The sequence below is a fragment of the Camelus dromedarius genome, chromosome 7, assembly GCF_036321535.1.
Source record: "Camelus dromedarius isolate mCamDro1 chromosome 7, mCamDro1.pat, whole genome shotgun sequence".
In the NCBI taxonomy this organism is placed as follows: Eukaryota; Metazoa; Chordata; class Mammalia; order Artiodactyla; family Camelidae; genus Camelus; species Camelus dromedarius.
Window position 1 is genome coordinate 5,498,596 of NC_087442.1, and position 22,864 is coordinate 5,521,459.

General features: G+C 38.2%; 2 protein-coding genes across 4 annotated transcripts; both read right to left on the bottom strand.

Moving 5' to 3' along the window:
- Positions 1-130: 130 nt before the first annotated feature.
- LOC135321645 (large ribosomal subunit protein eL29-like) lies at positions 131-630 on the bottom strand. Its single transcript, XM_064487217.1, has one exon. The coding sequence runs from the start codon at positions 628-630 to the stop codon at positions 286-288; it is 345 nt and encodes a 114-aa protein (XP_064343287.1). The 3' UTR covers positions 131-285.
- A 9,794-nt stretch (positions 631-10,424) lies between these two features.
- LOC105105767 (GTPase IMAP family member 7) lies at positions 10,425-15,608 on the bottom strand. 3 transcript variants are annotated; one of them, XM_010999589.3, is made up of 2 exons: positions 15,468-15,608; positions 10,425-11,834 (listed from the first exon to the last, which is right to left on the bottom strand). In XM_010999589.3, exon 2 carries the CDS (start codon positions 11,799-11,801, stop codon positions 10,908-10,910), a length of 894 nt encoding a protein of 297 aa, XP_010997891.2. In that variant the 5' UTR covers positions 11,802-11,834; positions 15,468-15,608; the 3' UTR covers positions 10,425-10,907. The 3 variants fall into 3 exon arrangements, with proteins under 3 accessions (XP_010997891.2, XP_010997883.2, XP_010997900.2); XM_010999581.3 differs by having other exon boundaries at positions 15,434-15,590; XM_010999598.3 differs by having other exon boundaries at positions 15,442-15,575.
- Positions 15,609-22,864: the final 7,256 nt, after the last annotated feature.

Genomic DNA, 22,864 nt, shown 5'->3' on the forward strand with positions numbered 1-22,864 from the left:
TTTCATGGGCGGGAAAAAGTACACAGCTAAACTGTGAAACAGATGCCTCTACCATGTGTTTAGTTACTTCTGGCTAAACACTGTGCTTTATATCTCCCTCTCATTTCATACTTACAGCCATACTGGGAAGTAGAGATTATTAGCTCCATTTTTTTTTTTTTTTTGACCGACAGATCCTGCCTCAAGTTTATTTGTACAAACAGCACAGGTAGACATGAGCCCCATGCAGACAGCAGCACAGGGGTCACACTAGTCCTTCTATCCTCACATCAGAGATGAAAGCCTCTACTCTGGAGCCTGTGTAGGGGCCTGGGCACCTTTGGGAGCCTGAGCTGCAGCTGCAGCTGCAGCTGGAGCTGCGGCCTTGGTCTGAGCCTTGGCCTTGGCCTTTGGCCGACAGAGCCTGAGACCCTTGGTGATGCTGCAGACATGAGCACGTTTCCTGAGCTTGGGGTGAGCAATGTCGGCAAGTCGACTGAGCTCGCAGCTGCCGCCCTGTGGGATCTTGGGCTTGACCTCCTTAGGCTTTATGAGAGCCTTGATGGCCTCAGCACATGCGCTTGTGGCCTTGGTGTTGTTGGCCTGCATCTCCTTCAGGCCCTTCTTGCTGTGCTTCTTGGCAAAGCGCATGTTCCTCAGGAACTTGGGGTCCACCCCCTTAAGAGATTCATATCGTTGTGGTCAGGGTTTTTTGATGCCATTTCTGTGCCATTTTCAGGACTGGTTGTGTGTGGTGTGGTTCCTCAACTAGGCCATGTCTGCACCGGAGCCGGGAGATCCCGAATCACCTGGGACAGGAAGAGAAAGAGCTATTAGCTCCATTTTAAAATAAGTAAAAACATTATTCAGAAAGTTGAGTAATCCGACCAACGTTACTCAGAGAATGAGTGTGGGGCCAGTGCCTGGAAGGGAACTTTCATGACCCCAAGCCTATCGCTTGTCTCTTACTATAAGGTAGCCAAATAGAAAGTCTGCAGCCTGATGTAAATCTGTCAATTCCAGGCCAGGAAGCACAAACTGACCTATAGTTAGGGTCTCTTGAGCAACAGACACATGATAAAGCTGGGTTGCAGGAACCTCAATTTAGTAAATGACGGTCACATTTAAGAAATGAAACTGGTGCTGGGGAAAGGGGGTGGGAAGGGATAAATTTGGGAGTCTGAGATTTACAAATGTTAGCCACTATATATAAAAATAGATTTTTTAAAAGTTTCTTCTGTATAGCACAGGGAATTATGTTCAATATCTTGTAATAACCTTTAATGAAAAAGAATTTGAAAACACATCTATGTATGTATATGCATGACGGGGACATTGTGCTGTACACCAGAAACTGACACACTGTAACGGACTGTGCTTCAGTTACAGGAAAAAAAGAAGTGAAACTGAGGTAAGAGAGAAGTTACCATCTAGCTACACAAAATCCCGTTTTTCTCCCCCTTCCTTCTTTTTTTCTTACTTCTCCAGCCATGTGTTACCCAGTATTAGACTGCGTCTCTCTCTCCCACTTCCTTTCCTTTTTCTCTTTCTTGCACAATGTCTTTTAAACAATCCTGACCCCAGTTCCGTACCCCACTATGTCAGGGATACTAAAGTATGCAGCCTTACAAGAACACACCCTTCCCTTCGATCCTGGCTCGGGGTCCTGATAGATTCCAGAACTGAAGGTCACAGGGAGGAGGGCAAAGGCACTAGCTTTTCTGGAAAGGCTGCTGTAGACTCTGCACAGGCTGCTCCTCAGAGACCTTGCTCACAAAAGTACACACACACACACACACACACACACACACACACACACACACACCGTGGTCCTCAGCTCCCAGCCTGTTAGCAGCCTCTCCTGCTTTCTGAGGATTAGCACCTCTATGGAGGAATTTGCTTCAGAGGTTAATTTAATCTGGACACTGGGCAATGATTTCCTTTTCCAAGAGATGAAGGACATTTTGGGGAGCAGGCAGACTGTTAGGCTAAGGTGGTCAGAGATGACTGCATGAGCCTCTTCCCTGTAAGTTTGGCCCCCTGACCCTGAGACATGCTCACACAGGGACAGGAATTTGAATTCCTGCCTAGGGAACTGTATTGGTGTTAACAAACCATTGTAGTGTATTAACTCTAAAAGCCCTTTTCTACTGCATTAAAATATATAGGAACTTTTTTTTAGCCTTCCCCTAAAGTCATCTCTGTCTCTCCCTATTAATACATGAGATCGTCCCCCTGAGTATTACCACAGAACGAATTATGACTATGAGTGACTTAAGAAATTTTCCATCAGCACAGTGTTGCTGGTTTCCCCCTGCCAGCCCCCTCAGCGTTGGACTTTCTCGTGTTGCGTCAGCATTTGTGCCTCCTGTTAAGACACAAGGAAGTGAAAAGAACACGAGTCTGAGGGTCAGATGATGAAGGTTTTGGGCATCAGGAAGCCACTGTGCTTTCTGGGCAAGACTCATAAAGCCTCTGAGTGGCACTTGTTTACAGTTAAAGTGAAGATTGTGGCAGAGGATCTAAGGTCTCATCCTACTGGGACCTTAGAGTTCCCCTGGGCTTCTCACTTCACCCTGTGAGCATGAGAGCCCTGCTCACCCAGGAGCTCAAAATGCAGCCCAAGACCCCAACGAGGCTGACTCAATTCTCAAGGAGCTGGGCAGAATGCAGGTGTAACCCTGCAGGGCTGGTTCAGAGGGCTAGCCATCCCTGCTTGGAGACCCTAGAGGGTGACCAGACCAGTGAGGGACAGTGACAAACTGGGAAGCTTGGAGCAAAGGGCTCTGGCAGAGAAATATCAGTATAAGTCATCTGGCCCTGGGGTTTTGACTCCACGTTCATCAGAGGAGTGTTGAGTTGGAGACATTTAAGGATAAATTAAGTCAACTTAATCTACATTTTAGCACAAAATAATCAAGGAGGCAGGGAGTGCACAGCCCATTCCTGGTAGTTCAGGTCTTTTTCTCGTCTCCCTGCAAGGAAGAACATGCATTCAATAGCCCCTGAATTCTTACCTTTCCTCTGTCAGCAGTGGGAGCAAACTCCGTCTAGGAGATACTGGACAGTAATAGAAAGATCAACAGTCAGTGATGTCCCCTCCTCCAAGGTCTCGACACAGGGTTGGGACCAAGTCTTCCAAGGTCTCCATTTCTCCCCTTGGCAGTTTGTTTGATGACGGGTTCTCCATCACTCTCTAAAGTCTGTACACTTAATTAGATATTATCAAAAGGTCAGAAATAACAGAAGTAAAACCAATGAACCACTGAAGTCATAAGCAGTAAAAGATTATCTTGCACTCACCAAAAATATAGTTTGCAAGCTGGGAGCACTCAGATCAAACCATGGGAGAAGCTCAGGGCTATGTTTTCACATAGCAGCTGAGGTAATGACAAGGCAGTGACTATTTATTCTTTATAGCAATAGTCTAGAATATTAGGATTTTCTTAAATGATAGGGAATTTTTTAGTGATTATCTCATATCAGTTTTGGGGAAGTTTAATTTTTGCTTATGGTTTCCAGAAGCATAAGCAAGAAATGGCCCAGTTAGTTAGTCTTGCAAAATAAGCTAAATGAAGCTTTGTTTGTATCACTACTGGTTTTATCTACTCAGGGAGTTTCCAAGCCTGGTCTCTGGTTGTTTTTCACTTTAACAGTGTGATATGAGGTTTTGTTCATGTGCATCTCAGCAAGTCCCCGGAAAGTCTGTGTGTACAATTGAGGTTAGACCAGTTACCAGAACTGCTGTAGGAACAAGACTGCTGGCAATCGACCTGTGTGTGCAGCCACACTGCCTCTTGTCTTTGCCACAGCTGTTTTCTATCTCACCTCCTCTATCGTTTGTCTTTCCTGTCACATAATGTTATGGTCACTTCACAGGAGAGAGTTAGAATGTTGTCTCATGTGTCCATGAGACAGTGCTCAGAATGAGAGAAAGCAGGTGAGCAGGGATGAAGAGAGATCTCACCATGGAGAGATCTGATCTCAATGTGGAGATCTCACAGAACAGTTTTTCCCCCCAAGTCAAGAATGACACCCAAGGAGGGGGATCAAGATGACAGAGTAGGAAACTGTGGAGCTCATCTCTTCCAACAAACACAACAAAAATATATCTAAATAGGGAACAATTAGTTACCATATGATTTGGGATTCCCACTTATGAGCATATATCCAGAAAAGATGAAAACACCCTAATGTTCAATGTTCATGGCAACACTAGTTATAATAGCTTAGACATAGAAACAGCCCATATGCCCATCTACAGACAATTGATTTAAGAAGATGTTGTATACATATATACTCACACACATATATGCACACACAATGGAATATTACTCAGCCATAAAATGAATGAAATATTGCCATTTGCAACAATGTGGATGCTAGAGATTATCATACAAAGAGAAGTAAGTCAGATAGAGAAAGACAAATATTATATGATATCACTTACATGTGGAATCTCAAAAATAATACAAATGAATCTATATACAAGACAGAAACAGACTCACAGACATAGAAAACAAACTTATGGTTACTAAAGGAGAAAGAGAGTGGAGAGGAATATATTATGAGTATCGAATTAACAGATACAAACTACTATATATAAAACAGACAAACAACAAGGATTTACTGTATAGCACAGGGAACTGTATTCAGTATCTTGTAATAAACTATAATGGAAAATAATCTGAAAAATATATCACTGAATCACTTTGCTGTATACTTGAAATTAACAATACTGTAAATCAACTATACTGTAATAAAATAAGAAAAAATAAACAAAGAACAACAAACAAACAAACAAAAAAAAGAATAACACCCAAGATCTCCAAGTGACCTAAGAATATCTTTTGATTAAAAGAAGCAAAGCATTATTGATTAACTTCAATTATTATTAAGTTTATATATTTATATATTTAAAATTTAAGAGTAAACTTTAAGAGAATAAAAATATAACCTATAATTTGCAGCATAAAGGGGGATTAAAACAATTAAGTAATCTAATCTAAAAGGCAGAAAACAGAAAAAAGAAAAGAAAAGAAACAAAAATCAAAGCCCACGCTTATAGTTTAATACTGAAACACCTGAAGTTTTCACTTGAAAGTCAGCAAGGATATCCTGTACCACCACCTTTATCCAATATTACACTAGCTGTCTTAGCCAAAGCAATAAGACAATAAAAATTAGTCATACCATTTAGAAAAGAAAAAAACAAATCTGCTACTACTTACAGATGGTGTAACTGTCTGAAGACTCTCTCAGGCTGGTGCTGGCCTGAGGGTGAAGCAGGAGTGTCTTCCTCTGAGTCTCCAAACTCACACCAGGGCCTCACTCAGAGAAGGCACAGCAATGAGCATTTTGGACTCTCTCTGGAGCAAATAAATGACCACTTACTTGGAACGGGTTCTTCTACCCTCATTCTGCCTGTCAGCCTGAGCTGAACGTGTAACTAGAAGGGCCAGAGCTTAGGTTGTAGACAAGTAGGCTAAACAGGTGGGCATAGTTTGTTGAATGTGCACAACTGTTCATGTTGTGATGGAATCTGTCAGCCCTGTTTCTAGGAGATTACTGCTTACTGGCAATTTGGAAAATAACTGTTTCTTTGGTATGTTTTTAAAAATTCTTGTTCTAGTTTAACCATTTAAAAATGTTAATTGTCCTTTCCATTTCCCAATTAAACCTCACAAAATAACACAGTGCAAAAATAGGCAAATACTGAGAATATGGGCAAAACTGGGCAAATACCACTAGAAGACCAGAAAACAGAATCCTTTATAGTCAAGTGGGGCTATACTGCTCAAATTCCCCCATTCAGCACCTCACTACTCAACCTTCAACCCTGCATCTCAAGTTTGACTTGAGGGGGTACTGCCTTCATATGATCTCCTTAGGGCCATGTGGGTGGGATGGTTCTCCTATCACTTAGCACAGAAGTGAAAACCTGGCCTCCTCATGTGCCTAACACTTTCTCAGGCCCATTCCTTTCTCCCTCTCAGATCCCGTGCCTTATTCCCTACAACCATGCCTCAATGTGTTAGTAAATATTTAACATATATTAAACCGGGGGTTTTATGGAGTCATTAATTAATAAAACCCTACATGAGTGATTCTCAAGAGCTAAAAATATAAGTACCAGAGCAGATTTGCAGAAGAGACACATTTGATGGTGAAGAGGGCAGATTAAAAATTTGGCTTTCAAATCCTGCAGAAATCCTATGTTGTCCTAATACTATAGATGACTTACTGCTAGTCTGAAATCAGAATTATAAATTATAAAATGGGAAAGCAAATTAGCATTCATTTATAGAATTCTTCTAAGCAAGCTCTACCTCATTTTACACATGGTTAAAATCATCAAGCTTTATAAGGTCTCTGGTCAAACTGTAAACTTCTCTCAGTGATGGTAGCCTCTTCCATTTTGAACACCTTATTTAGATTTTCCTTTATGGTGAAGAAGTGTTGAAATATGTGCCCATATGCCTGTTTTCTACTTTGCACATCAACAGACAGCAAATTTCTTCAGATCTGCATAACTGCAAAGTGTCTTCTTGAAACTTTTATTCAGTTCCTTCATTATTTTCTGTCTAATTATTTTACACACTTTAAAAATATTTCTAGCTATTCTCCCCTGAACTCTCCAAATTATCAATACCACCCAAGATCTAGTCCCTGGAATTGGCCATCTATTTCTACATGTGGTCTGGTCAACTCAAAGAGTTAGGAGTATTATTTTCTGTCGGATCTGGATTTGTGATAAGAAATCCTGAGTTAAAAGGGCTTATTTTTGATGAGAGCTTTTGTATCATCATGAATGATTTTGCATCATTGGTTCACCTTGAGTTTTAGCTCACTGAAAAGCTCTGGATTATGTCATACTGAAAATATCCTATTAATAACACCTCCAGTCTGTTCATCTAAATTTATTTTTGGAAAACGTATCGTTTAAGAATTTTCAAAATAATTATCCAGCTGGTTTTAGTGCAGGGTTCTAGCTTGGCAATATCATTTTGTTTCCTGGCCTTAAAAGGTCTCATGGAAAATATTATTTGAAATAATAGGGTTTTTTCCCCTGGAGAATTAAGGAGAACATATGAAAAATAGAAACCTGGACTATATGTCAACTCCATAACTGTGTGACCTTAATACATCACTCAAACCTCAGATTCCTAATATTTTAACAGAAATTTTAGTATCTAATTGAACCATATAACAGGAATCTTGCAAGAGCAATGAAAACAATGGAGATAAGACAATTTTCAAAAATACAAATTTCTTCCTGGAGGAGAATAAATAGGAAGGTGATAAAGATGATGATGGTAACATTGTTGATAATTCATTGCCACCATCACTATCTTTTGAAACATGGCAATTTGTGGATTTCAACACCCAAAGAAAATAACTAAAATTAGAAGAAATTTTTAGGAAATAAAGAGAATACCATTGATCATGGAATAGGACATTATAGAATGTGTTCTATGGCCATGCAGTGAGAACTCCCACATCTTGGCCTGTGGGATAGTTCTTGGGGGAGCTCTTTAGAACTTCTGGCTTATCTTTTCATCCTCCTTTCTGTGCTTCTATTCCTGATGGCAATGTCTCATCTCCCACTCTCCACCACTGAAGGTGCAGAGCTCACAAGCTCTCTTTTGGTGTCTTGGTTGCCAAAGAGAAAGAGCATGGAAACCATTATTGGTGTCTTCTTAGCACACTTGAGGCAGACTTCCTGAGAACAAGGTGGCTCTGGGAGGTAGAGGGAGCCTGGTCCTGAGGGCCTGAGGCTTTGGCCAGAAAATCTTGGATACATGACTCAAATGTCAGTTCCAGAAGCCCTGGGGAACTGGAGCAGTGAGGGGAGAGGAGGCCCAGGAGATTGTGTCAGGAGAGGGGTCCCGGTTAGATTGTAAAGTGGGAGGGATGGGGCATGGATGCAGTGGGAGCAACCCCAAAAATAGGACCACCATTTCTCACCTCACAGTTTTTTGCCCATGGCTACCCTTTGCCGGCAAGTTTATGCCTCATAAAGGACATAAGGCCATGGTGTCAAACACAGAGAAAGTTGCTCCCTGCAGTAGTCAGCGTAAGGTCATGCCTCACAGGCAGGACTGGCTCTGCCAATCCCACCCTAGCCCTCTCCTTTCCATTTTATTCCATCTTATCTCATTCTTTCATACAGCTCTTCATGGGCACCTTCTATGTGTTCAGCTCTGTGTCATAGTGTTTGTAAGAGAAGATCTCAGTCTAACTGGGTGGATGAGTCTCATCCAGGGGACATAAAGAGAGGATAAAACAAAGCAGTAATAAATGTAAGGGCCCAGAATGAGTAGAACAGAAATCAGGGGCTGGGGGAGGGTAGCAGGAGGAAACCAGGTAGCTGGCCTATATCACAGGGATGGGCGAGGTGAAAAGGCAGGAGATGGTCCTTTGGGGAGTAGGGGTCTGCTGGTGGCCCTGAGAACCTCAGACTGAACTTCCCCTTCTCTGCCTTTCTGTACAGCACACTGCTCTGGCCCTGCAAGAAAGGCTGAAGGGAGACAACTCCAGTTAGAACACCTGTGTGCTGTGTGTGAATAAACCAGTGCCTCCACCCCAGCCTGTGCCTCCCCCACCCCTTCACACCCTGTGTATATCCATAAACTACCTTTATGTTTCCTGCTAATGTATAAACTTTTCACTGGAATTTTAAAGATGTATCTGAAAATGGAGTAGAGGGACTTCCTGTTTTGTGAGAAATCAGAGCTGACTGTTTGCTATTCTCTTGATGAATAAAACTATATTTAGAACTGAATAACAATGAAACAATAAAAATTTATGGACTAAGCTACAGCAGTATTTAGAAGAAAATTCATAATCTTAAAAATGTACACTTGAAAATAAGAAGTCAAAAAAAAAAAAAAAGGAATGGGAGTAAAACCAAAGAACACAGAAGAAAGGAAAGAAAATAATATATTTAGGAAAAGAAATCAATGAAATGTAAAAGAGCACAAATGAGTATATCAAATTTAAAGCTAAAGCTGATACTTTGACTAATAAAGTTCTATTAAGACTGATCAAAATAAAAAAGAGTGAGCACAATAAAAATACTAGGCATAAAAAAACAAATATGACTATATATTAAAAGATTTTTAAATTTTAAGAGAATTTTATGAATAAATTTATGTCAATAAATTTGAAAATACAGATGGATAGATAATTTAAAAAGATAAATAAACTATAGAATTTCAGGTAACAAAGATAAAGCAATGGCCCTATTAATCCCATAAGAAGAAACACTTTCTTCCTATTTACCAAATTGTGTCCTTTAAATACTTGATTCCTTTAAATTTTCTATACATATATAGACCTATTGTAAACAAGACCAATGTTTTAAGAAACATACCAGCAATTATGCATCCATATTCAACAACTGCTTTATTTTAACAAAGTTTTGTTTTGTTTTGTCAAATTATTACCATTGCTCAAATTTGCCCCCTTTTAGCTAAGGCACTTGTTTTAACACTTTTTTGCCTTCTCACAATATATCTGGAACTCCTCTAGTGGCATTGCCTTTAGGATTAGGAATCCTAAAAGAAAATTAGTCTCTTTATTTTATGGCTACCTATTATAGTTTGCCCATTACTCTAATCACCCAACTGGGGCATGTTGGAAAACTAAAATTCATTCTCAGGTCAAGTTGTGATCCCTGGAAACAGTCAAAAGTTTTGCTGCAGACATACCATAGGCTTGGCATGACAAGTTTCCTACACAGCCATATTTTACTAATAAAACCTGAGCTTTGAGAGCCACTGATGCCTGTGGCTGGACCTTTGATTGGAGGTGGCAGCTGGTCAGATCCAACTAGGCAGAGAGAGATCTAGGAGATAAATTCCTTCATCTAATTCTCTGGCTCCCACACATCTTCTGCTGACCTCCCCTCAGTGGGGACTCAAGTAGGAGTCAAAGGACACTGGACCAATGTGGTCCCTGACCAAAAAGGGAAGAGAGTGGATTCTCAGGGGGAAATACAGAACACTGCTAACACAGAGCTATTTTAATTTAAAGGCAGGGGAATTTTTAGTTCACACTTAGAAAAGGAGAGAGAAGAAAAATAAGAGACTTGGCCATTTTTTTTTGAAATGGGCCATTGGAATTATTGTTTATTGGAGGATATTAAAAATGTTATTGTTTGTCTTTCTGTTCACTTGTTAAATACACTATACTGAAATAGATCAAAGGGTCTATAGTAAAAAGTAAGTTTCCTCCTACCCTTGATCCCCAGAATCTTAAGTTCCCTTCCCCAGTGGCAAGCACAGTGACCAGTGTTTAAAGAAATATATAGTATATATACATAAATAAACATACATCTTGTATTTGTTATCTACTGCTGTGTAACAAATTACCCCAAAAACCTAGTGGCTTAAAACGACAAATGTTTACTATCTCATCTCTCACAAAGCAGAGAGCAATGCTGCTGAGGCAATTGGGTGCTTTATTGACAGTTACAAAATTCTCACAAGGAACCAGGGTAATGTGCTTTGCAGGTGGTGCTAACAATCAACAGAGGATGCATTTCAGCCTTGAAATTCCTTACTTTTTAAAAAAATTAAAGTATAGTCAGTTACAATGTTGTGTCAATTTCTGGTGTACAGCTTAATGTTTCAGTCATACATACACATATATTCATGTTTATATTCTTTTTCATTAAAGGTTACTACATGAATATAGTTCCCTGTGCTCTGCAGAAGCAATTTGTTTTTCTAATCTACTTTGATATATAGCTATTTCTTACATTTGCACCTTTAAACTATGTACAATGAACTAGCTCTCAAACAGAGTAATTTTGAAATTTCTTAAATTTTTGGTGTTGTGGGGAGGGGCAAGCAAGGAGAGTGGTAGGGAGTGAGCTGGAGACATACTTAACTAATCACAGTAAACTGAGAAGAAAAAAAAAGTTATTTCTTGAACAAATTTGATACTTTTGAAAGCAACTTCCTAATTACATCAAATATATGACAAAAGATATTCTTTTGGGCCTCCTCCCTAACATTTTTTAGTTTTTCATTGTATTCCATCCTGAGTGATTTAATTTTTCTCTCTTTTTCCTGTATACACTTATTGCATGCCTCCACACACTCCTTTTCCACTTTTTGGATTGCTTTTTCTAATTGATCAGCATAGATTTTCTTCAGGACTTCTTCCTTCTTTCTCAGCCTTTCCTCTGTCTCCCTGTATATGGCATCAGAAAAGTAGGTCCCGTCGTTGCTCTGCACCATTTTCTCTATCAGCTCCACCAGCTCCTGCACCTGGGCCTCCTTCTCAGCCTGGGCTGTTTTGCAGCTGTTACTGAAGGCACAGTAGCGGTCTCCACACTCCTGAATGAGGCTCTTTAGCTTCCCATCCACATCTGCTATAAAGTCGCTTAGGTTCTGGTCCTCCAGATCATCTTTGCGCGTGAACAAGATCATCATGTACTTCTTGGCTGAGTCCCCAAACACAGCCTTGATCAATTCCACGGTTTTCTGCTCCTCATCTGTGTGGCGGCCCAGTGGCAGAACCAAGATGATGGCGTGAGGCCCGGGGCAGGACCGGAGGACACATCGGCTGATTTCCCTGCAGGTGGTGTTCAGGCTGTCCTCGGTGTCAAAGAGCCCCGGGGTGTCAACAACAAGAAGTTCTCTCCCCTTCCATGTCCGGGAAGCTGTCTGACATGTCTTGGTGACAGCGTGGGCAGAAACCTTAGATTTGAATTCTTTTCTCCCGAGGATGGTATTTGCTGTGGCACTTTTCCCACTGCCGGTCTTCCCCACCAGCACAATCCTCAGAGTGTTATCTAGGAGGGCAGCCATGTTCACATCAGAGGCTGTGGAGTGTAGGCAACTCTACGATTTACAAAGAAAAGGAAAAAATATATTTAGATAACGTTGAAACCATTCCCAACACTTCTTTCTTTCTTACCCTCCTGAATATATAAATCATTCAAAGTCTTCTAAGGCAGGTGAAGTTTTATTTCACTTAGGATACACCCTCTGATATCTTCTACTTACTATTCTAGTTCCCATCACATCCTCTTCTTATATTGCTGTGATGAAAACAGTGTTTGCAGTTTTAAAGTCTGGTATTTTACTATTTTTTCCATTTGTGTAACATATACTTTATTCTAAACAGATCCAAGTTTGATTTTTAAGATATGAAATCTGAGAGATTTTGGTGGAAGCAGTTAGCATTCATCCTATGAAAGAGTGTTCATTAAAAAGCACTAACAATCTGGACACAAACAAGAAGAAAGTCATGACTCGGGTAGACGGAAGAGGGAGCACAACTGTTATCTTATTTTGTGCAGCTGCCCTGCTCTGGGGACTCTCAATACAGAAGGAAAAAAATCCATTTGGTGAGACATGTGAAAACTGTCTTTATATTTGTGTATGCTACAGAGAGCACACTTAATCTTATCTTCTCAAACTGCACAGAGAAAGGAAGATAAATTTGATGTCATTATTTTAAAAATACTTTAATATTTAGAAACAATAATGGGTCCTTTATAATCTATAGTAACAAAAATGTTTGAAGTTAGCTTGATGGTCTTCTGGCTTAATATTTAGAAGGTAATCTACATTAGGTGAGAAAATAGATCCTCTAATGTCTAAATTTAAAGTTACATATACCTATTGTAGGTAAATGCAGCTTACCAATATTGACCCTGGTAAAGACATAAAATTGAAATAGACCGTGATGAAAACTCTCTAGAACATACTTCAACATAATAAAGGCCATGTGTGACAAACCCACAGCTAACATCATACTTAACGGCAAAATGCTGAAAGCATTTCCACTAAGATCAGGAACAAGACCACATGTTGGCCCACAAAGCAAACACTTCATCATAAATGAATGCTGATTTTTATCAAAAGCTTTTTCTGCATCTATTGAGATGATCATATGGTTTTTATTCTTCAATTTGTTAATGTGGTGTATCACATTGATTGATTTGGGGATACTGAAAAATCCTTGCATCCCTGGGATAAACCCCACTTGATCATGGTATATGATCTTTTTAATGCATCATTGGAGTTGATTTGCTAGTATTATATTGAGGATTTTTACAACTATATTCATGGGTTTTATTGGCCTGTAATTTTTTTTCTTATATCTTTTTCTGGTTTTGATTTCAGGGTGATGGTGACCTCATAGAGTAAGTTCAGAAATGTTCCTTTCCCTGCAATTTTTTGAAATAGTTTCATAGGTTGATGGACATTCAAACTGTTTCCACATCTTGGCAATTTTGAATAGTGCTGGAATGAACATGGAAGTGCTAATATTTCTTTAAGACCCTGATTCCCATTTTTTGGATAAATGCCCAGAAGTGGAATTCCTGGGTCATACAGTACTTCTAATTTTAATTTTTTGAGGCACTTCCAAACTGTTTTATGGGTAGATCTCATCATAAGTGTTCTTACCACAGTAAAATAAAATAATTTTTAAACCATGATTAATGCAGTGATTATAGCAATGGCTATAGAACCATAGGACTGAGAGGTAAACAGACCACAATACTATATAATAGAAAACAGAAAGTTATCAAGATGAAAAAACCTAATGCATCAATAGGGCAAACACCACTCAAAAATGAAAAGGGAAGAAGTTAAACAAAATGTACACACGTGCACACACGTCTCTCTACACATACCTGTATCTGAATACATAAAATGCAATCCAACCACGGAAAAGTAACCCAAAGTAGGGAACATTCCCACAAGTGCTTTGCGCTATAAAACACTAGAATAGTGTTGGTAGATAGAGATGGTAGAACAAAGAATGAGAAGAAAATGCAGACCCAAAGAAACGAATTGAAGATGAAAAGCATTATCATTACAGGACCAAGAAATGAGTTTGAAACAAAGGGGTCAGAAAAGGTATACCTCAAAAGTAAATTTTTGATTAATAGGCTTAATAACAAACACAACAAATGCAAATCTGAAAGACCAGAAGATACAACAGTTAGAGAAAAACTAAAAAATGAATAGGACCACCAACAAATCCAACTTAAAAATGAGTGGTGTTGCTCAGGTAAACAAATAGATAAATGCAACTCAAGAAGTATAATACAATAAAGAATTTCCCTGAACTGGGAAAACAAACAAACACACAAACAGAAATCTGACTCATTAGTACAAAAGACCACATTTCGTTCCCTGGAAACTTGATACATAATACTCAACACCGAATTCTCATTTAGTATAACATATCACGTTCCAAGCACAAAGAATTCTGAAGTTATCCAAGAAAAAAGAAATAGTGAACTGGGGAGGAAGTAAGGCTAGTTTCCCAGTTTTCCACAAGCAGCATGGAAACAGTAGAAATGGTGGTTTCATAACAAAATATTAACATTCTACACCTGGAAGATGTAAAAATAATACATCACAAAAAGTAGGAGATTGAAGAGAGGAGATTGAAAGATCTTCACATTTTGTTATTGTATAATATATAAGAGAGAATTCTGTTATTAATTTCAACCACTTAGTGTCTTTCATAAGTTCTTAGTCTTAAGACTTTCAGGAATAAACGAATCATCATCAAGGTCTGGCTCTGAGAGTAAACATGTGCATGATACACACTGATCATGACCTTCAGCTTGTTCCCTTGCTTTTAAGTTGCGTTTGCTTCCAGAATATGAATTGGAAATGGACATATTTTCAAGAAAAATACAGTGGAATCACTTAATGTAAATTCATTTATTAGCATTGCATCTATTACTCTTGAACAGAGGTTGGCAAGTTTTAAAAAGACCAGCAGTAAACATTTTAGACTTTACAGTTTCAACCATTCAGCTCTGGTGTTGGAATGCCAGAGCAGCTGTACATCGTAAATGAGGAAATGGGCGAGGTAGCTGTGTTACATTGAAACTTTATTCACAAACAGGTAGCAGGCTGGCTATAGCCCAGGGGGGCCAGTTTGAGCACCTTGCTCTAGAATCACAATTCTGTGTCTATCATGCCAGAAAAAAATCTGTTTTTTCTTTTTAGTTAGTGTCTTTAAGTTTTAAATTTTCTAAAAACACTAAACTTTTGTATACATTTTGCGATAGATGTTTGTCATTAAAATATGTGCACATTGTTGAAAACCCAGTAAAATAGTAAAATGGCAGTTTGAGAAGAGAATAAAAATGATATATAATTCCATTCCAAAATTGGAGGCTATTCCATATGAACCGTTAACATCATCTCTTCTTTTTCTGTCTTATTTTTGCACCAGTAATGTATTTTAGATCCTGATTTTTACATCTAACAATATATTATTAAGAATTTTTATAAAATTTAACCTTTTGTAGACATAAGAAAAAGGTCTGTCCTGTTAAAAATGAGATGTATGGACATCACACAAATGAATCTCTTAGCTTCCCCTCCCACAACCTTTCCACTCCCATGCAGGCCCCCTCCCTAGGGCCCACCCTTCCCGGCCCCCTGGCCCCCAACCCACTCACAAGCTCACTTGTCTCTCTTCTTGGCCAGTCTCACCTTCTCTTGCAGGACTGATGTGCTCTCAAGTTCTCTCTAAGAAAGCTACCAGAATTGTTATTTGCTTTCGTGGGAAGAAAATTATGTTTGCTCCCTCGGAAACCTCTGACCACAGAAAGTTCAGATTGGGTGGGGTCGACAACAGTAACATTTTGTGTTTAAGGAGAAAAAGAAAACACTTCGCAGTCATTTGATTGGTGCCACCGTGTTGCCTAGATGAAATCTTTTCCTCCATGTACCTGCTGTACTACCCAGATTTCCAAAAGCAGTCATTGCTTTGAATTTTAGTGTTGGCTCCAGAAGACCCTGAGAAATGGCCCAATTAAAAAAAAAAGTTGAATTATGGGTGATTTACAAAGTTGTGTTAATTTCAGGTGTAAAGCAAAATGATTCAGATACACATATATATGTTTTCATAATCTTTTCCATTATAGGCTATTACAAGATATTGAATGCAGTCCCCTGTGCTATACAGTAGATCCTTATTATTTATCTATTTTATGTATAGTAGTGTGTATCTGTTAATCCCAAAGTCCTAATTTATCCCTTCCTCCCCTTTCTCCTTTGATAACCATAAGTTTGTTTTCTATGTCTGTTAGTATCTTTGTTTTGTAGATAAATTCATTTGTGTCATTTCTTTAGATTCCACATGTAAGTGATATCATATGGTATTTGTCTTTCTCTGTCTGACTTACTTCACTTATTATGATAATCTCTAGGTCCCTCCATGTTGCTGCAAATGGAATTATTGTATCGTTTTATGGCTAATATTCCATTATACATATGAAATATATATATGAAATATATATACCATGTCTTCTTTATCCATTAGTCTGTCAATGGACATTTATTTTGCTTCCATGTCTTGGCTATTGTAAATAGTGCCGCCATGAACACTGAGGTGCAGATATCTTTTTGATTTAGAGTTTTCACCTTTTCCAGATATATGCCCAGGAGTGGGATTGCTGGATATGGTAACTCTATTTTTAGTTCTTTAAGGAAACTCCATACTGTTCTCCATGGTGGCTACACAATTTATATTCCCACCAACAGTGTAGAAGTGTTCCCTTTTCTCCATACCTCCTCCAGCATTTATTATTTGTAGACTTTTGGAAGATGGTGGAATGGCCCAAATGTTGCTCAGTATAGTGTATGCTGTGGTCTGCCACTGAGATCCACCCTCAACACCATTTCAGGACTGAAGCCCCCAGTCTCCCAGCTGATAGGAGGGTTGATGACTGATAACTCACAGCTGACCTCCTCCCCATAATCTTCAGCCAGCCCCTCATGATCACTGTCAGCAGAGGAGATTCACCTCTTCCAAGATCATCCCCTATTCCCAGGGCAGTCACATCTTATGACTGGTCGATGTTGAGGTAAAAAGGCCTGACCTCTTGCCCCAGGTTGGGACAGCCCTCACCACCATCTCAGCTGGAGCTCCTAGTGAAGCTGATGGCGGCCTTTGTTGTGACTTATCACAGCCCAGTGTCTCCTTCTGCCCAGTCCTGCTTCCTTCACTCTCCCTCAGGTTTTGCTCCCGAGAGTACTCCTAACTAACCTTCATGCGTGTACATCTTCATCTCAGAATCTGCTCGTGCTGAACTCATCCAGTGACTCCCACTGAAGCACACAGTCTATTCTTCCTCCCTGACTTGAATGGGAAGTCAGGGAAGAGCCAGGGAGGAGAGTCCTGACTTAGCATCATGGGGACCCAGGTGTGGGAAGTAGAGCTTGGGGCCTTTCCTTGGTGACTGTATCATATGAGATTATTTTAGTCCTTCTGGAAGCTGGCTATACTTACAGGTGCATTTATATCTGTAATTTAGAACCAACTTCCCTACCCAGTATAAAAGAACAAAATTATAGGGGCTTTTTAAAAAAATCAGCATTCAATTAAGTGGATCCCTACACCTAGGAAGAATGTACCAAAATTTTCATGAGAGATTTCTTTCCAGGCATATTACTTACATTTGCATTTTTTGGTTTATGTCCTTATGTGTGTTCATTAGTTATGTTTTTCTATTATTGTTTTCAATTTTAAGTTTTGGTTGAAGTATAATTGTATACATAGGGTAAAGGGCTCATTTATGTTTACAGCTCACTAAATTGTCCATTTTCACAAACTGAACAGACCTGAGTAACCAGTGCTCAGCTAAAGACACAGAACGTTGTTGGCATCCCAAAGGTCTGCTAAGGGAGACCTGCAGCTGAACTTGCAATAGTAGAGGTTAGTTTCAGCTCTTCTTGTACTCTACATCAGTGGAATCATGCACTGTATGTTCTTTTGTATCTGGCTTTTTTCTTTTGCTTACCATTATGTTTTGAGATTTATCCATATTATAATATGTAGCTATAACTTGAGCATTGAGCATTCTCTTTGCTGTATACTATTCCATTGTAGGAATATAACCTGGTTTATATGTAATTTATAATTATCTAAATTTGTAATTTAAATATCTAAAAATACTTAAAAAATATGAAGATACAATTTATATAACTAATCCCATTAATTTGGACCATACATTTTTGTTTTTTCATTTTCCAGATTACTTACTTATTTATTTATTTATTTATTTATTTATTTATTTATTTATTTATTTATTTATTTATTTAAATTTCCAGATATTTTACTTTCCTGGCTTTTTTGGGGTATAATTGACAAATTACAATTGTATTTACTTAAGGTATACAGCTTGGAGCTTGATATAGGCATACATTGGAAAATAGTCACCACAATCAAGCTAATTAATATATTGCCACTTCACATAGTTACTATTTTTCTTCTTTCTTTCTTCTTTGTTTTCTTTCTTTCTTTCTTCCTCTTTCTTTCTTTCTTTCTTTCTTTCTTTCTTTCTTTCTTTCTTTCTTTCTCTCTTTCTTTCTTTCTCTCTTTCTTTCTTTCTTTCTTTCTTTCTTTCCTTCCTTCCTTCCTTCCTTCCTTCCTTCCTTCCTTCCTTCCTTCCTTCCTTCCTTCCTTCCTTCTTGTGGTGAGGGCATTTATATTGTTTCTAATTTTTTGCTATTCTGCATATCCCACTATAAATATTGCAGACAGTACCTATTGTTGGCACATGCACACATTTCTGCTGGGTATGCACCTCTGGGTAGAATGGTGAATATTGACTACATGTAATATTCAGGTTTCTGAGACACTACACAGTTTTCCAAAGTAGTTCTGCCAATATACATTTTCATTAAACATGTGAGAGTTCTGTTTGCTTCATATCCTCAGAGTTTCTTAAAGCTTTCTTCATGTAGATTTTTTACACAAGTTTAAAGTGTATTCTTAGGCATTTTTGTTGTTATTTTAAAAATCACAAATTACACCTAACTGGCTGTTGTTTGTACATTAGACAATTTTTATGGCTTTTATTTAATTTTGTATCCATCAACTTATTAAATTCTCCTATTGTTTATAGTAGCTTATTGGTTTATTCTCTTGATTTTCCCAGATATATACTCATAGCATCTACAAATTGTGATCATTTCACATCCACTTTTACATTCTTTATACATGCAGTTTCTTTGTCTTTTATGGTTTCAGTATATATTTCCCCCAGTAAAAAGTTTAAAAGATAAAATGGTGTTAATAGTGAACATTTTAATCAAGATCCCCATTAACCTCCAAAATCTTTATCAAAATCATTTTATTAATAGAATATATTCCCTGGGAAGCATTTTGGTTCCAGCTCTTTACAGCAGTTGCACAGAAAAAAGATGTGATGAAGCATTCAAGTAACTGAAAAGAGTCCTTCGAGGCCAGAGGAATATACAGGAAGAGCAAGACACTGTGGTAAGATGAAGTGGAAAATGTGAAAAGTGACCAAATTCGGCCAGTATCACCTAAAGGAGGAAAAGCTAAAAAACAACTGTGTCTTATCTTATATTTAAGTCTTTAAGTCATTTTGAGTATATTTCTGTGTATGGTGTGATGGAGTGTTTTAACTTCATTGATTCATATGCTGCTGTCCAGTTTTCCCAACACCACTTGCTAAAGAGACTATCTTTTCTCCATTGTATATTCTTGCCTCCTTTGTCTAAGATTAACTGACCATAGGTCTGTGGGTTTATTTGCAGGCTCTCTATTCTGTTCCATTGATCCGTACATTTGTTTTTGTACCAATACCATGCTGTTTTGATTATTGTAGTATTGTCTGAAGTCTGGGAGGGTTATTCCTCCAGCTTCATTCTTTTTCTTCAATATTGCTTTGCAATTTGGGGTCTTTTGTGATTCCATATAAATTTTAGGATTATTTGTTCCAATTCTGTGAAAAATGTCCTGGGTAATTTGATAGGGATCGCATTAAATTTGTAGGTTACCTTGGGCAGCATGGCCATTTTAACAATATTGATTCTTCCAGTCCACGAGCATGAGACATCTTTCTGTTTCTTTAAGTCATCTCCATGTATAATTCTTTCACCTCCTTGGTCAGATTTATTTCTAAGTATTTTATTTTTTTGGATGCAATTTTGAAAGGGATTGCCTCTTTACTTTCTTTTCCTGCTAATTCATTGTTAGTATAAAGAAATGCAACTGATTTCTGTATGTTAATCTTATATTCTGTTACTTGCCAAATTCTTTTATCAGCTCTAGTAGTTTTTGTGTGGAGCCTTTCGGGTTTTCTATATATAGTATCATGTCATCTGCATATAGTGGCAATTTTATGTCTTCTCTTCCAATTTGGATCCCATTTATTTCTTTTGCTTATGATGGTGTGGCTAGGACTTCCAAGACTATGTTGAATAGAACTGGTGAGAGTGGGCATCCTTGTCTTGTTCCAGATTTTAGTGGGAAGGCTTACAGTTTTTCACCATTGAGTATTATGCTTGCACGATAAATCTCCTAGAAAAAAACATAGGCAAAAAATTCTCTGATGTAAATCTTAGCAGTGTTCTCCTAGAGCAATCTACCCAGGCAATAGAAATAAAAGCAAACATTAACAAATGGAACCTAATTAAACTTATGAGCTTTTGCACAGCAAAGGAAGCCATAAGCAAAACAAAAAGACAACCTACAGAATGGGAGAAAGTATTTGCAAATGATGTGACTGACAAAGGTTTAATTTCCACAATATATAAACAGCTCATATAACTTAACAACAACAACAAAACAATCCAAAAATGGGCAAAAGACGTAAACAAGCAATTGATGATCATACTAAACTAAGTGAAGTAAGTCAGACAGAGAAAGACAAATATCATATGATATCACTTATATGTGGAATTTAAGAAAAAAGAAAATTTTTATTTACAAATGAAAAATAGACTCACAGACATAGAAAACAAACTGGTTACCAAAGGGGAAGGAGGAAGGAGGGATAACTTAGGAGTTAGGGACTAACAGATACACACTACTGTATATATAAAATAGATAAACAACAAAGACCTACTGTAGAGCACAGGGAACTGTATTCAATTTCTTATAATAATCTATAATGGAAAAGAATTATATATATAATTGAATCACTTTGCTATACATCTGAAACTAACATTACAAGTCAACTACACTTCAAAAAAAATAAAATTTAAGAAGAGAGAGAGAAAAAAAGAAGGGGTTTTAGGGAATCCCACAGACAGAAGGGGAGACAAAAGAAGGGCACCAGAGAAAACTGAAGCCTCCAGCACCTACAGCTGCAGGAAACATTAAACATAGCCCAGCTCTTAGCCAGATGAACATAAACCTCACACCAGAGGTCTATGTACCTCACTTTTTAACATCTGACCTATCATCTCCAGCTTTATATAAGGTGACAAGGCATGCTAAAAGGCAAGAGAAAACCCACAAAGCAAACATTAGGATTGGACTCAGGTATGACACCGATTTTGAAATATTCAGACACAGAATGTGTGTGTTTATATACACACGTCTATATAAGGAGATTTACTACAAAGAATTGGCTCAGGCAGGATATTCAAATAGCTCATACAACTCAATAACAAAAATAAATAAATAAATAAACAACCCAAACCAAAAATGAGCAGAAGACCTAAACAAACCTTTCTCTAGTGAAGATATACAGATGGCCAATAGGCACATGAAAAAATGCTCAATATCCCTAACTATTAGAGAAATGCAAGTCAATACTACAATGAAGTATCACCTCACACCAGTCAGAATGGCCATCATTCGAAAGTCCACAAACAATAAATGCTGGAGAAGGTGTGGTGAAAGGGAGCCCTCCTATATTGTTGGTGGGAATGTAGTTTGATGTAGCCATTATGGAATACAGTAGGGAGATTTCTTAAGAAACTAAAAATAGACTTAACATAAGATTCAGCAATCCCACTCCTGGACATTAATCTGGAGGGAATTCTGATTTGAAAAGATACATGCACACCAATGTTCATAGCAAAACTATTTACAATAGCTAAGATATGAAAGCAACAAAGTGTCCATTGACAGATGAATGGATAAAGAAGTTTTATATACAATGGAATACTACAGAGCCATAAAACAGAATAAAATAATGCCATTTGCAGTGACATGGATGGACCTGGAGATTGTCATACTAAGTGAAGTAAGCCAGAAAGACAAAGACAAATACCCTATGATGTCACTTATATGTGGAATCTAAAAAAATGATACAAGTGAACTTATTTACAAAACAGAAACAGATTGATAGACATAGAAAAAAAAAAAACTTATGGTTACCAGGGAAAAAAGGGAGGGTGGGTGGAGAGATAAATTGGGAGTTTGGGATTAGCAGATACACACTAATGTATATAAAATAGATAAACAGCAAGTTCCTACTGCATAGCACAGGGAACTGTATTCAATACCTTGTAATAACCTATTGAAATACCTTGAAATAACCTAGTGAAAAAGAGTATGAAAAGGAATATATATGTATAACTGAATCACTGTGCTGTACACCAGAAATTAACACAACATTGTAAACCGACTATCCTTCTATAAAAAAAGAATTGGCGCATGTGATTATGGAGCTGATAAGTCCCAGGCTGGAGGGTCAGCAGACTGGAGACCCTGGAGAGCCAGTGGCATAGCTCCCATCTGAAGACTCAGGATGACCCCGTGTGACAGTTCAAGTCCAAAGCCCTTGTGTGGAGAGAAAATACATAAAGGAAGGAGGAGTTAGATGAGGCAGAGATACAGTGAATATCTGTGATGTTAGGGAAGGCATGGGATACCTGCAGGAAGTGGCCAATTCTCCAAAAAAGGGAGGAAATCGGTAAAAAATCATTCCCCTGGCACAAAATTTTCTGAAAGATCTGTTGCTTTGTTTTAAGCCTCTAAGTTCTAGTTGTCCTACTTTAGGATAAAAAGAACAATATGCGTGTTCTGTTTTTTCTTGTTGATGTTACCACGGCTGCTGACAAAATGCAACCAGCACAGCTCTCTGACTTGGCGGGGGTGGCGGGGGGAGGTGCCTAGCCCG

What these genes read in the sequence shown, in the direction of transcription:
- LOC135321645 (XM_064487217.1), bottom strand. Translation starts at nt 630, where the DNA reads ATGCGCTTTGCCAAGAAGCACAGCAAGAAGGGCCTGAAGGAGATGCAG.
- LOC105105767 (XM_010999589.3), bottom strand. Translation starts at nt 11,801, where the DNA reads ATGGCTGCCCTCCTAGATAACACTCTGAGGATTGTGCTGGTGGGGAAG.